This window comes from Podarcis raffonei, chromosome 2 (genome assembly GCF_027172205.1).
Source record: "Podarcis raffonei isolate rPodRaf1 chromosome 2, rPodRaf1.pri, whole genome shotgun sequence".
Taxonomy (NCBI): domain Eukaryota; kingdom Metazoa; phylum Chordata; class Lepidosauria; order Squamata; family Lacertidae; genus Podarcis; species Podarcis raffonei.
The window spans coordinates 49,106,929-49,122,933 of NC_070603.1; the positions used below are offsets into that span (position 1 = coordinate 49,106,929).

General features: G+C 42.3%; 1 protein-coding gene across 4 annotated transcripts in view; it reads right to left on the reverse strand.

Moving 5' to 3' along the window:
• Positions 1–16,005, reverse strand: part of LOC128407747 (rho GTPase-activating protein 7-like) — an 89,588-nt gene that overhangs the window by 24,469 nt on the left and 49,114 nt on the right. Inside the window, exon 1 of one of the 4 annotated variants that reach the window (XM_053376510.1) lies at positions 2,693–3,154. The exons of the other annotated variants lie outside the window; for them this stretch is intronic. Within the exon in view, the coding sequence (XP_053232485.1) occupies positions 2,693–2,705 (13 nt within the window). The 5' untranslated portion in view covers positions 2,706–3,154. Of the gene's footprint in view, positions 1–2,692; positions 3,155–16,005 lie in introns of those variants that run through there. 4 annotated transcript variants of the gene reach the window in all.

The window sequence follows — 16,005 nt, forward strand, 5'->3', positions numbered from 1 at the left end:
AAAAAGCAAACTGCCCCAGAACTAAACTAATGTTTTGCCTCCTACTCCTCCTGTTCTTGGAAACTTAACTCTATTGTTCTTCTTCCAACGCCCTCCATCTGCTCCAGAACCAGTCAATATGCATGGGATCTATCTGCCTGACAGCTGCAGCAGCCAGATGTCACACACTGAAATGCACATTACCTATAGAACCAGAGTCTATCCCATCAGCAACTGTTCTGACAAGACCCTTTGTGCAGCCTTCTGTTGTATCATTCTTGTTCTTGGCTGTCTCTGCAGCTGGGGAGTTAACAATAAGGCAAGGACATGCTGCCTATTAATTTTATTAGTACTTCAAATAAAGCACCTATTCCCAAAAATAAATGTTTTCACATACTGTGCTCAGACAGATAAGCTTATTTTATTGCATATATGTCTCTATGAAAATCATAATAAAGTTGAATGAACCTCAACCAACTATCCTTTGGATGCCACATCATGTCTTAATGAAGAATTTCTTCATTTAAATCTATGCTCAGACTATCATAGAATGGTCTGGTTCAAATTTAATGCTAAGTCAAACTAGGACTTAGAAGGGGCAAGTCCTTAGAAGGGGCAAGGGAGAAAATTGCTTCCACTTTGCTCCTCCCCTGGCCTTGTTGCTACCCATAAGATAGTTACGGTTTGTCTCAGTATTGTGTTCAGACCCAGTCGCATGGAAGCCATAGCAAACCATAAGTTGTAATCAAGGTTTGTGCTTGGTTTATCACTTGAGGTTTGTTTGGGTGAGGCAAAACACAAGCTCAGGTTCACTTACCCAAACCATGGCTTAGCTCTGGATACACAGCAGTGGCCGGGAGGAGTGAAGCAGCAGTAAGTTTCCTCCTGCATAGCCACATGCATGAGCATTTTTGCTGTTCCACAAAAGTGTCAAGAAAAAGGTATGGCTCTAAATCTGGCATACACATGACCATACTGTTAAGTACAAGTCACTTTCCCATCCACTATTGTCATCAGTGGTGTTGGTGAGCTCCAATTCACAAGGTGCCTACTGTATCAGAATAGTAAGGTAAAATCGAAAAGTATTTTGCAAGTACTGCATAACTAAAAAGTCAGCAGTGGTTCCCAATTTGCTAATTACTGAGGACCCCTTATTTTTCAAAAGCCAAGCCACGGACCCTCTACTTTTGAAAATTTTGACAACTATGGTAGCTACTTCTGCAAAGCAATTTTTTAAACAAAATGTTGGGTTGCCCCCTAATAAGCAAAAGATTTTAGGTATGCTAAAAAACATAGGGCTGATCGATATCTGGTTTTCAACATCATGATATATCAGCAGTTAAACATCATGATATTCTGATATATCCCAATGTCTGAAATTGGAGATCAGGCATGGGGATGAGGGAAGGAACAGCCACAGGGATTGAATGGGTGGGGGAAGGAGACGGAGTGGTGGCAGTCAGTGCCTTGAAATTGGCTGCCCCTGCTCTTCCTCATGCAATGAGTGATATATTGCTGGGTCAAAATCATTACTGTGGTGTGATTTTGAAACCAATTTTGGCCAATATATTTAAAAAACGCACAGTGCTAAAACATACCATAAAACTTGTGATATTACCATGCAAAAATGACCCAAAAAAATAGTTGGGGGAGGCAAGGGATGGGGCCACAGACCCCCTGGGTGTATTCTGCAGACTCCCAGGGGTCCCTGGACCCCTAACTGGGAACCACTGAGATAGAGGGTACCAGAATATATGGTCTAGAATAGGAGGTCTTCTCTTCAGTCTCACCCTCCATGTACAAAATTGCAGGTTGCAGCACTTCATTCTGCTAATATCAAAGGTGCTCACTGGGAACTTGTTAGCATCACTTCTGTCTCTATGGAGTGGGAACATCCCTCATAATATATCAGGCAACTACCTATTGCCTGAGTCACGTTGGTTTTATGAGATAGTTGTGTGAGAGTGAAGATTCAGCTTTAAATCAGTTCCATGGATCCTTTCCCAACTGTCTGGATTGCAAAGAAGAGAACTAACCTTAAATGTTCCACCACTGCTGACCTACATTCTTCAGAGCTGAGTTAGGGCTGTTTAGAAGCCCAACAGTGGCAGATTAGTATTATTATTCTTTCACTTAAGTAGAAAACGCTCTCACTCACTCAAAAGCTTCGCTCCAGGAAAGATAGCTAGCCAGCTTCTGCCAGCTTCCACACGTGACAAAACGGGGCGCAGACGATGGATTTGTTTTACGGCGAGGCACAATCTCTGCCGCATCACCATGCTGGAGTGAGTTCGTATTTCGCAACACTATTAACGGCATACATCTTTCCTAAAACACGTTCTGCAGTCAATGTGCGTTATATTTACTGAAACTAGTATCTTACCCCGCCCCGCTGCAAAAAAAAGGGGTCGCGTTTGTGTTCAACATGCGCGCAAACAAACCTGTACGTTCCCCAAACTTCAACCCCTTCAAATAACCCAGCCAACCCCAAGCGAAAAGCCAAGCTCGGCAACTACCCGACCCAGGCACAAAATCCTCCTCGAGTCTGGGAAAACCTCTCGTCCTCCGCGGGCAAAACCCGCAGCCCCTTCCCGAGAAACAACCCCCTCCCTGCTGCGTGGCGCTTGCGGCTCCTCGGTCTCCCCAAACTCCCGCTCTCCGTTTGAAGGCGCCTCGTTCGCCGCCAGAACTTCCCCCAGGCGAAGCCACTTACGCGTGAGGATCATCCCGCCTCGGTCCTGAGCGCTGAGCGAAAACGGAGCAGCTTCAGTCTCCAGCTCACTTCATCGCCGCCGAAGGAAACCAGAGCGGGAGCCGGGAGCGTGACAGAGGCTGTGAAGGGCTCGCCGAAGGCACAGATCCCGCCCCGCCGCTGCGCAAGAGAAACGACGCGCCCGCCGGCACTACTGAGGCGAATGGAGCGAGGCGCTGCTGCCTCCACCCCGGCTCCACCCACCCCGCCAACTTCTCTGGGCGGCCGGCGAAGCGCTGAGGGAAGGAGGCGGCTGCCTCAGCCTCGCAGGCACCTGGCGACTTCCTCTCCTCGAGCGAGGGGCTGGGCGGACAATAAGTAGGCACGGTCGCTGTTGTGGACGTGACTGACAGCGACGTGCCAGGAGGGCCTGAGGAGCTTATCTATATCAGTGCCTCGAGGTGTGTGAGGAACACCAGGATTTAATTTTCTGCATGAAAATACAGGGTGGGGGAAGACATAAGGATGCCCCCTTTCTGTTCCATCTTTGGGCAATAAGCTTCCACAACAGCTTGCTGGATGAAGCCCATGACCCGCCTACTCCAGCATACTCTTCTCAGGGTGGCCAACCTCTTCCCCTTGTCAATGAATAGCTGACTGCCCTGTTCTGTTTTTGAGTTTGGTGGGGGACCCAGCCACTAACACAGGGAGGGAGGTCAGCCAGAATGGGCAGCAGGGAGTAGCTTTCCACAACAAAGGGAAACCCAGCCTTATGTTAAGCAACCAGTGCCATTCCTGAATAGAGAAAAGGTGCTGTGCAACCTGAAGCAAAGATTTTGGCATAGTAAATTTGCATCAGCAAGGTAGCCACTGGGTGTGAACTGTGCCACTAGCAACGTCAGCTCCCTGCAACCATACCCATAATAATACATATACCTCCTTCCTGCGTATTGTGTATTTTTAGATTGTGAGCCTGAGGACAGGGACACTCTTAGCACTGATTTAATCACATAGCCCATCCTCTCACCTTGTTGCCTCCAGGTAACAGGGTTGTTGTGCCTTGGAAAGACTTCTGCCTATGACCTTCAGTAGCCAGTTGGGAGGAAGTTCTTTCCCTGTTCTTTTCTGAAAACCTCTAAAGAGTAAGATTCCATGGCCTGTCTTTTAGCTATTGCAGAGATATCCCTAGTTAGCAGCTTGACTAAAATTGCTTAAATGGCATATGTAAGCTTGGAAATTTGTTTCCTTATCGGCACACGAATTGAATTTAGATTAGGAATTTATCAAGTATTGGGTCACCACAGTTCCAGAGCTCTTTTTATTACTCAAGAGAGCCTTTCACTCAATAAGCTTCCTAAAACCAGTTTGTCAGGTCAAGCATTTATTTATCCTATGCTTCAGTTAAGAAACTGAATTCACAAGAACAACAAGAGTCTTATGGCACCTTAAAGGCTAACATGTTGATTATGGACTAATATTTTGTGGCCCAGAGTCTAATTCATCAGAGGCAGAAGGTACATTTCTTAAGGCTGAATATAAAACATGTATTTAAAACAAATGACTTTCCTCAAAGAATCCCGGGAACTGTAGTTTACCCCTCACAGATGTTACAAGTTCTAACACCTGCAACAAACTACAATTCCCAGGCTGGGGGGGGGAGCCATGTGCTTTAAATGTATGGTGTGTGTATGCAGCTTAAGGTTACAAAACCTTCTAATTAAGTAAAAACCAACAGATTAACAAAGAAACATTGATACTTAGGAACAGTCTAGTACAGAAGAAAAAAATGACCACCTGTCATCTATAGGTCCCAGCTAAAACTAGCCAAACATACTATTAAGGACCTACAGTCTAACCTGGACAATGACACTTCCTTTTCACAAGCTGTAGGTGATAGGTCACTTACAGCCCACTAACCCAAAATAGCTATTTACCAGCAATAAAAGACCACAAAACAAACACACACAGAGGAACCAGTACCTGCAACAAATCCATATGTCGTCAGGCAACACTATTACAGGACATCATAATGAGAGCCACAACATCACCTGCTTATCTTCCAATGTGATATATGTCATGTGTTAGAAATCTCCTTCTGCATTCTACATAATAAGTAAAAAAAGGCCAGTCCTTATGGAAAAGAATCAATAGGCATAAATGACATCAGAAATGGGAGTATTCAAAAATCAGTAGAAGTTTTTAGTCTTAACACTCTGCTACATGAACAAAGGAATTTCAAAGGAAGGCTCCAATGTAAAATTGCTGAATTCATCAAGTAATTAAATTCTATTCATTTAGATATGACAAATTGCACTTCTTATCTCTGTGCTTATTTTACATACATTCTAGATGTACTCTTCTTAAGTAGGTAGGGCAGAGGAAATTAAATGCAGTTTACACACAAACACACACCACAGAAATGGTGAGGTATCTTAACCTCATAGCTAAAGCTCTGGATGACTCTAGTCAAGAGGAAGCACTTTTAAGATTCCATATTTAAAAGTAAGGCTACGGTACAATATTCACTTGCATTGGACTAAGTTTCACTGAAATCAGTGCAACTTACTTCTGCGCAAACATAGTGGATTGTTTAGTTAGTCTTCCACCCAAGTAGTAAGATGGGCATGAAATGACACATGAAAGGAAAATTAAAAACAGAAATAAAAAAAATGTGTGTGGGTGGGTGTGTAAACTTGTGGGCATTTATACCACAACACCCACATCTTCAAAGAATCACTACTTATCTAAAGTTGTAAAAGATACTCTGTGGGTAGTTCAACATAACGTTCAAAACATAAACCCACCCAGCATGCAAGCCGTCCTTATAAGAAGACAAGCCAATGTTACACCAAATCTTCCGTCATACAACCCTTTTTTAAGAGTGAGATATTGCCATTATTGCCTGTAAATACCAGTTTGTATGCAAACAAACTGAATAATGGTGTATAGCTTTTTAGACAGTTGTTTAGCCAATTAAGCGTAATGGAATTTACTTACAAATTAAATTTCACTTATTTCAGCCTGCCGTTAAGGGCTTGCATGCACTAGCTGTTTGGCAGTTCTCCAAATGATTCTATTTACACCCACTGAAAATTAATTGTCAAAGGCTGTTTTGCATAATGCAATTAGCTTCTATATGATCTCAGCTGTGTTTGAAAAACTTCAACTTCCTGTATCAGTGAGCTGACTTACAAAAATACAGACACAATTCTGGGATATGATCAAGTATCTTATTCTACATTATGCAAGGTTGGTGTGTTATTTTGCACCTATGTTTTGCCAGGAGCAACATATAGAAAATTGAGGGGTGTGGGGTATGTGTGTGAAAACCATTATCTGTTCCCAAGAATGTCCTATGCTTAACTCTAATCACAAAAATCCACCTACAGATCACCCTTTTTCTATTAAAAATATGTTTTTAGAGAAATGTGTGGATTTCTTATCTGGCTCACCAAGTAAAAACCTCATAGCTTTCACATATTAGCTATAATAATCTCAAGTTTGCCACTGAATGTGAACTTCAAAGAGTCAGAAAGGCCAGATCCTAAGCAATTGTACCTGTGTGATAGATATGCATATCCTATTCACACTTCATTTAGATGCATTTACATAAAACACTCTGCAAACAAGACTGCACATTCAGGAAGGGATTGCAACACCTTGGGGTCAAGGGTGGGGACAGGAAGAATCAGACAATCTGCTGGTTCCCAATTACAAAATGGCTGGGAATGAGAAGTAATGTGTTTTCCCAGTGCTGTCTTAACATGCTCAAACATGACAGCCTTTTCATAGGCAGATACAGGAATAAATAACAACACAAAATTTGGGTGGTTTTATAAAAAGAATTAGACAAATTCATGGACAATAAGGCTATGGGTGGGTACTAGACATTTTGGCTATGTTCTACCCCTCCAAATACCAGTTGCCAGGAAAAGATTGCACTCAGGTGTTCCTGATTGGTTTCCTAAAGGCATCTGGTTGGCTACTGTGAGAAAAGGTTGCTGAGCCTGGTAGGCCTTTGGTCTGATCCAACAAGACACTTCTTATGTACTTAATTAGTGTCTATTATTATTATCATTACATTTTAAATTACTGCTGTTATGCCATTTGTTTTATTTGTATGGTCATACTGCAATTTGCAAGATCATACTGTGGAGGTTGTTTTAATTTTAGTTTACTTTGTAATCTGCTTTGAGTGCACTAGTTTCAAAGGAAGCTTATAATTTGTGGGACAAATAAATCAATAAAATGTTCACAGGCACTCAATGGTTCAAAGAGTGTGATCTCTCAAGAGCATATATGGTATCTCTGTACAGGTCCAAGGCTCTCTCACTTTTAAAAGGAAGATGCCTAAACACAGAATTAAGGGGTGGGGAAAGAAACACAAAGATTACCAGCATTACTTCAAGTTCCCATTGTGTTGTAATCAGGTGTCCTAATTTAACTGGCTAGCTGGGATTAATAATAATTTTTTATTTTTTTTATATGGATTTAGTCTAGACAAAAATAGTTTGTGGTTTCATCAGCAGCAAACTTCAGCGTTTAGGATTGCTCAACTGTCGGGATGCATTTCAAGGATTTCCTATCATTCATTGCTGTAAGAGGAGTTGTGGGTGGGTGGGGGATGTTCACAACTAGAATCCAAAAACATATATTCAGATAGGTTGCCATATTTAAAAAAGTAAAAACCAGGACACCCTGAAAGTCGTTGAGTTGTTGTTGTGTTTTGCCTAAAATCAAGAACAAAGCACCACCTTTTGGAAATTCCCCCCGTAAATCAATTCCACCTTTGAAATCACGGTAATTTCTGGGAAGATCCAGACGTACGGCAGCCCTAATTCAGATGATCTCTTACCAGCGGAATTCCTATAAAATTAGGCTGAGGGATGCAGAACTGTTGTGCTGGATGTCACTCGCTTTTATGAAGCATTTTTAATGCTATGCATTTAAGTCTATTTTAAAATGACAGTAGTTGTCCCAAGGGAAGCCAACATGGTGCCCTCCAGAGGTTGTGAACTACGGTTCCCATCATCCCAGCCCACTTCTCATGCTGACTGGGGCTGATGGGAGTTGTAGTCTATAGTATTTGGTGAACAGCATGTTGCCTAGCTCCCTTCAGATTTGAGGAAAAGAGCACAAATGTGATTTAAGCACACACTGTATACAGTGGTACCTTGGGTTACATACGCTTCAGGTTACATACGGTTCAGGTTACAGACTCCGCTAACCCAGAAATATTACCTCGGGTTAAGAACTTTGCTTCAGGATAAGAACAGAAATCATGCTCTAGCGGTGCGGCGGCAGCAGGAGGCCTCATTAGCTAAAGTGGTGCTTCAGGTTAAGAACAGTTTCAGGTTAAGAACGGACCTCCAGAATGAATTAAGTACTTAACCCAAGGTACCACTGTATTTATACCAAATGTTTATTCTCTTTTAGATTATATTTAACGTAAAGTGGGATTTGTCAAATATATAAACTGTCCCGTAGAGAGATTCCTACCTACCAAAATAGGACTGGCAATGCACCTACCCACACAGATGCTACAAGGTGCAAGTTTTTCAAGTGTTTGCTCACAGCACAGATGGCAAAGCCTCAACAAACAACAGCCCCATATTTATCGGATCCATTCAGCAACCAGATTAGACTTGCTTCAAGTTTTCCCTTTACTTGCTTTGCTTTCCAAGCCCCATGATTCATATAGCACAATGCTACCTGAAGTTATGCACACCAGAATAGTCTTTAAAAGGACCAGCTATGTCAAAGTGATTAGCCAGTCACAGAAAAGGAGAGCGATAAGGTATTAGCTAAATTGTAATTTCCTCGAGTAGAATTTGAAACACACCTCTAGATCTTGCTAAGAAAAGCCAGAGGAACATAGGGAAAACTGAAAGGTTATAGTTATTAGTTAAGATTTTAATAATTAGTTAATAGTTAATAATTAATTAGTTAATAATTATGAGTTTGCTCATTTCTCAGATATTTGCTAAGCTGACTTGAAACAGAAGACAAAATGTGTTAACATTGTAGCTTTTTGTTTGTATAATTGTTTCGTATAAACGACTGGCATCTCCAAAACTTTTTCTCAACTGCTTAGTATTTCAGATTCTGTACGGTTTAGTGACAAAGGTGGGACTAATTTCAACCTAGCTTTTAAACTGCCAATTCTAGTTATTTGCTAAACTGAAGTAATACAGATGTAATCATATACACCTGGGATCTCGAAATGCAGTCTAGTTTAGGGATTCTCCACAATACATGGAGTATCTACGAAATGGAAGCAATCTTGGGGACAAATATACCCTTATTTGGTTATGAATTATCCTGCAAGTCATCTCAAAGCAGCTCACTTTAAACAAAATTCCCAAACTATTTAAAGATTATAACATAATCTCTTAGGTCCTAAGTAGGGCAGATGGGGACAATCCTAACTGCCAGATATGTTACAGCTGACACAATCAAGCCTGGACTCCACCACTATTTTTTGAAGAAGAATATGCATTCCTTTTCCCAAGCCAGATTTTGGCTTACTGTGTCTTCTCCAAGGGACAAAGCTGGGTTGCCTAGCTTGCTTCATGTCCAATTTAAAAAGAAGATCAGACTAAGGGCTAGGTAGAATTAAAATGCAATTTTATTTTTTATCTATCATGTTTTTATGATTTTATCCTGACCCTTCTCCCAAAGCAGGCAGGGCCAAACTTGGCCCTCCAGATGTTTTGGGACTACAACTCCCACCATCCCTAGCTAACAAGACCAGTGGTAAGGGATGATGGGAATAGTAGTCCCAAAATACTTTGAGGGTCAAGTTTGGAGATGCCTGTCCCAAAGGATCCCAAGGCGGCAAACAAGCAATAAAACAATAAAAAGGCAATTAAAAACATCTTTAAAAACACCCTCAATGCAGGTGCAGACTGTAAAAAATCCCAATACTGATGAAGCCGTTAACTGTTGGACATGCGTAAGCCCTAGAAATCCCTCCCCAGCCACTTCAGACACAATTGTTTAGAGTAGGCAGCTGGGTTCTTCTTGAAACTAAAAGCTGCTTTTCCTCCTTTTCAAGTGGCAGCATATGTGCTTGTGGACAAATTGCAAATGGAGAACTGAGCTTTGTAAACATTTGGGGGCCCATCACTTTATGGGGATAATCTGTGGGACAGTAGACTTTGGCTACTGAAGGATTTAATGGGGAACCAGTAGCCCTCCATATATTCTTGGACTACAACTCCTATTGTACCTGAACATTGGTCATGCTGGCTGGGGCTGGAGGGCCACAGATTCCCCATATGTAGTCCAACCTGAATATTTAGTAAATCAACTCAGATAGTGCCAATTGCTATAAGACTCCAGTGACCTCCTTCCAAAAGGACACTAACTCTGTTGCAGCCTGTAAACTTTTCAACATTCAGAGAAGTTGGGTGGGTGTAATAATTGTGCATTGGGTGCATCAAGGACTCCATGAGCCATGTTTGTCAGGGTACACATTTTAAAATAATATTGGATCACTAATGTTTCAGAAAACTGGGTCCCTTTTCTCTTCCAAAATGCCACAGGTATATCCCTGGGATCAATTATTCTTCATTTCATGTATTTTCTTCCTTTAATTCCTCCCCTCTTTTTTTTAAGATAACTGCCCCTGAACTCTAATATCCTATACTTCAGAGGAAAGCAACTTGTAGAGTACACACATTCCAGAAAACTACACTAGCAATGCAAGACCGGCACTGTTCCAACAACTGGAGTCATTTGGAGCCAACCCCCTCCCACCCTCTACATATTTGAACTCTGATATCACTAGACTATTCCCTATGTAATCATGCCACCACCAGAAACCCTGCTTGCTCTCCCTTACCATGAATATTCAAAGGAACTGCTTGAGCTATAATTGTGGACGCAAAACAAAGTTTATAACTGCTAGAGTTGGCGAATTAATAAATGATAGAATTTAGATAATATTTGGAGTACTAAAGGGAAGATGCCAGGCCAGGGCCTCACCTGAGAAAGAAGTCCTGAAGAATGAAAAAAGGTGCTGGAAACAAGTCATTAACCAAACTGGGACAGCTGGGACAGAAGCACAATAACCTGGTTGATTGAATCCATCAACCAGGTAGGAAGCTCTGCTGGTGAGGACAGGAAGCTGCCAAGGTGATGGGGAGGATGTGATGTCACATTAGAAAAATACTGTCCTTTTAAAATCAGAGGTCTGGATAAGGTGGGCAAGCAGACAGATGGGGAGAAGCTGCTTGGAGCAGGGGTACTTAGGAAGAAGAAAGGAAGTGGGCAGAACTCCAAAAGCTGCTGTGAAGGGCAGAACCATCTTGTGCAGGCTGGGACAGATACATAGAGAGGGTATGCAGGATGCCTTGGACTCTAACGTTGCACTGCTCTGGAAAACAAGACCCTATTAACATGTAATGCTCCAAACCCTCTCCAAAGTAGACCAGGTATAAATACGTGTACAATAAACCATGTTTCTTAAAGACACTAGTCTCCACTTTGCCCTGATTTCCCAATGGAAACACAACTCTGGGTGAGCACCTGGACCCCCTGGGATCTTGCTACTGCTTGGTAGAGATTGGGGGTAGCGCACAGTCTAGGTAGCAAGATTTTTTAAAGTGTGCCTAGCTTTATGTTCTGGGCTCTTATCTATTCAGTGAACTCCATTGTAAATACATACAATGGAACCTCTACTCATGACCACAATCTGTTCTGGAGGCAGTCCAGAAGTCAAAATGGGTTGCTGGGAGAGGCGCCGTTGTGTGCAGGCACAGGTGGTGATTACCCGCTTCTGTGCATGTGTGAACGGCAATCACCGCTCCTGTGCATGCGTGAACAGTAGCAAACCCGCCAGTTACTTCCGGGTTTGCTGCGGACATTGGGTGAAATGGACACGAGCGGAGGCGGACGTAAGAAGAGGTGTGACTGTAATTCCCAGTTTAGCATTAGATGCATCTACTTCACGCTGTTCACCTCTCAACAAGGCATCTGTATCATATTGTTTTTTGTTTTGTCTGGCAAGCTTGTAGGGAACATGTGTTGATGAGCAACTACAGAAATCCAGTAAGAAAATAGCTAGGACTCATAAGCACTTTGGTCTTTGCCTCATTATGTATCCTAACAGAACAGAAATTATGCAAGAACACAATATAGTCTGTCTCCCACCCACATCAGTGCCTAAGGGGCATTCTCAGCATCCTCTGGAACATGCCAACCTAGGGAGAGCCTGATCTAGGCTGTGATAACTTCTCCATTACATTACAGTAGGAGACACTTAGAAGCTATGCAAGTCCACCACACCTTTTAAAAATCTTCAACAGTTTTTGGACATTTAATCTACATAAGGGAACAAACAAGAAAATTATTCTTGGCAGAACTGAAAATTACACTAAAGAAAGAAGCTGCAATAGATACATGGATAAGTAAAATAACATACTAGGTAGAGATGACAAAATAAAGGCCTATTAGCACCCCAAAAGCATTTATACAGCTATATTCTACATCCACTGTTAGAGGTATGCAGCTGAATGGCAGTTGCGAGGAGAGAGCTGTTGCACTGCTTCCCAGCTCCCCACAGGCATCTGTTTGGCCACTGTGAGGACAGGGTGACATGCAGTATGATCACATCTTATGCACATTTAACTTGTGCAATCTCAACCAAACCCAGTTGAAGGCAGGCTGGTTGAAATTGTGCAGTGAAATCCAAGCAAAGTGGAGAACTAAAAAGCTTGTTTTGTGCTGGGTCTACTTTGAGTTTCCTGGTTCAGAAAGAGCTTTTAAGCTCTCCCCCTTGCTTGGGGGCACTCAGTGTTCCAGTTTTGGGAAGTTCTTGCAAAATCTCCTAAGCACCTGACATGTGACTTCTTTGGTTTTTGAATTTAACCTCCTCCAGCTTCCTCCAATGTTCTGATGGCAGCCCTTCTTTTTTAAAAAAATAATTAAGTAAGAGGGTTGTGCAGAGTGAAAAGCAGCACAGCTGCTCCCCTGCAGCAATGCTATCCTTTCTACCCCCTCCAAAAGCAACACATAGACTTGAGTACCACACTATTAGCACTACAGACTGCACTTTCGGAAAGAATATGGCTGGGCAGCACTCAACTTGATAAAGCACATTCCAGTCAGGGCTTAAAGGACAAGAGTCAGATGCATCTTCTGATAGATTCTTTTGCAACTGACTAACCTTATTCCCTGCACCCCCAAGTAAGAGGTGTATTTGCTTTGGATGAAATACCCCCTTTAAGCAGAGCAAAGTAAACCCTCTGTTTCACATTGTGAAATCTTAAGGGTTTTGACAGCTTTTACACTGCATATGAATCGGTCTTTTGTTTCAGCAGTTAATACAAAAGCTGGCTCCTGGGGCCATATCACAAAGCACAAGTATGTCTGTATGTGCCTTCTCCATTCCGTAGAATAAAATGGCTAGGATGTGCCAGCAAACAGGAATACTACTGAGAAAACAAAAGCAAGAGTCAGATACGTGCAAACATGCCAGTCTAACCGAGTAGCAGCTACAGGGACTGTGTGATGTAGCTAACAATGTAAGGATGTACTTACTGAAGAAGAATAAAGGAAAAGGGTGGGGGAACAGGATTGTTTTACGTTAGCAAAAGCAGCAGCAAGAGGAGGAACACACATTGATTGCATGTTACCTTGAGATTTGAGATAAGTACAAAATGTGCTCCCTTCTTTGCCCATAGCACACATATGTAATTCTGCTAAGCAATGTAGCCTAAAGTCAGGTGTTGGGAACCTTTGGCATTCCTGGAGTTTCTGAACTACAATACCTATCATCCCTGGCCATTGGCCATGCTTACTGGAGCTGATGGGAGCTGTAGTTCAGCAGCATCTGAAGCGTCAAAGGTTCTCCACACCTGCCTTAAGCCTATTCCTACTAGAATCTGACAAGAGTAAAAGGTGGGGGCCTTATGATCAATAAACTGAAATAAAAACTTGGAGTAAACAGAGGTTAGAAACAAAACTGTTTACAGTTGGTTTAAATTTAAGAAGGGTTTTCATAGTTGTTTCCATCATATCACAGGTACCGTAATTAACTCCTTGCTAATTTAAGTTTTGTGTAGGCAAATGCTGTAAGATTGTAACAAATTCCTAAATGAAATACCTATCCAGCAACTTAGCTTCCCACACAATTCCCCCAAACAGGTGTGGATGCTATATTAGCATAAGCACACACATTAAAATTACGGGGTGGTGAAAAAGCCTTGGGGAGGTGGGGGGAAAGATGAGCAATAGTGATTCATCATCTGTTTTGGATACACCATCTGTGTTTGTATGTGAGCTTTCAGAATACATACACACACACACACACACACACACACACACAGAAAACTTCTGACAGAGGTTTTAGTCCTGTTGCTTTTGCTTGACAGATGTGAAAGATGAGACCCACTTAGCTCAATTTAACTGATTCCTATGTTAGGGGCCAGGGGCCAGAGCTACCTGATAAAGAGCAGATTGTCTGCTGTAAAGGATACTGGGAGTGCCCCCCTTAAAATTGTAGGTGCAGGGGTGAGGACCGCAGCAGGGAGCAAAGCCCCTGTCCACCCACTTCACTGTCTCAATCCAGCTTGGTGGTAATGGAGGGGGTTGCACCAGCTATTTGTAATATATATATAAAAAGATATTCTACACTTAAAGGAATACTATAGTAAAAGCATCATTGCAATTCAGGAAGCTTTTAGAAGCTACCCCCCTCTCCACACACACATAACAACTCCTAAGTATACAAGGAGTTAACACCACAATCACAGCCCACTTCTAAAGAAAGTTCACTTTAAGGTTTCAGCCATCAATACAAAGACAGCTGCTTTTGGCTGCTATCACATGACAACAGCTTTGAATGTAGCCAAGTCATCCAAGCACAAAAGAAGTGTCATTCTAACAAGACATCTGTGCAAAGAGTCAGACAATCCTAACTGCAGCATTTCAAAATAATCCAGCAGTATTCTTTGCATGTACCCTGTGGTCTCACAAGTAAACTATTATTAGAAAGACCCCAAAACCAGCAAAATTGATATGCGCACATTACTACTATATTGTATCTGACACACAGCCAACCACACAGAAGGCAACTATAAGATAATATTTGTTAGAACAGTGGTACCTCTGGTTACGTACTTAATTTGTTCCGGAGGCCCGTTCTTAACCTGAAACTGTTGTTAACCTGAAGCAGCACTTTAGCTAATGGGGCCTCCTGCTGCTGCAGCGCCACCGCCGTGTGATTTCTTTTCTCATCCTGAAGCAAAGTTCTTAACCCAAGGTACTATTTCTGGGTTAGCGGAGTCTGTAACCTGAAGCGTATGTAACCTGAAGCATATGTATCCCGAGGTACCACTGTACTGTTGCTGCCCTTCCCCCTCAATAATGGTCCTACCAACTTTAATGGAGAACATCAGTAGTCTTACCTTTATCTGGTTCACAGCTGTAAGCTGCAGGACAACTGAGGTAAGCTACCTCACAGAAGAAATTAAGTTTTGTACTTTTTCAGTCTTATAGGCTGGTCAAGCTGTTCTGACCTGAAAGTGTCTTCTGCGAAAAGACCCTTGGGTCAATTGAAGTTGATCTCCAGTATCTGAGAGAGAGGTTCACAACTTGCTTTATGTGAAGAGATGAGCAACCACAACCCTTCTCCTAGTTTTCAGTTGAAATATAGGAGAAAAATGCAGCTAAAAATACACACACTAATGTTATTTTTCCATGTGAGCAATTAACACAGTTGCCAGTGGACCTTTTTACTGTTGTAAACAGAGAAGAGAGGGCTCCATGAGCAAAGGGAAAGGCTAAAACTGGATTGTAACCCCAGCTGCACTGTCTGCCAAAGGTCTCTCAGCCAAGCCAAGTCCCTCTGCCTATGCAGCATTCCCACAAGGTAACAGAAAGCTTTGGCAAAAGATGGCCAGCAGTGCCTGGCTCATGTTGATGTTAATTCACAAATGAAAGATTTCAAGCTGCTATAATGGTGGGGAAAGGGAGGAGAGTTGATAGGCTCCTCCAAATAATGCTTTGGAGCATTCATCCACATTCGCTTGCATAAAGCTTTTGCAGAGGTTAGACCAGGCTTCCTCAACCTTGGCCCTCCAGATGTTTTTGGCCTACAACTCCCATGATCTCTAGCTAGCAGGACCAGTGGTAAGGGATGATGGGAACTGGTCTCAAAACATCTGGCGGGCCGAGGTTGAGGAAGCCTGGGTTACACTATGTGTGGTCTTCACTGAGAATTTCTTCTGATTTGTTTGTTATATGACAATGAGCTCTCATATTGATTTCTTCTGCTGTGTTTAGATGTCTTGTTAATCATTTGTTCACACCACACTTTTCAATGCATT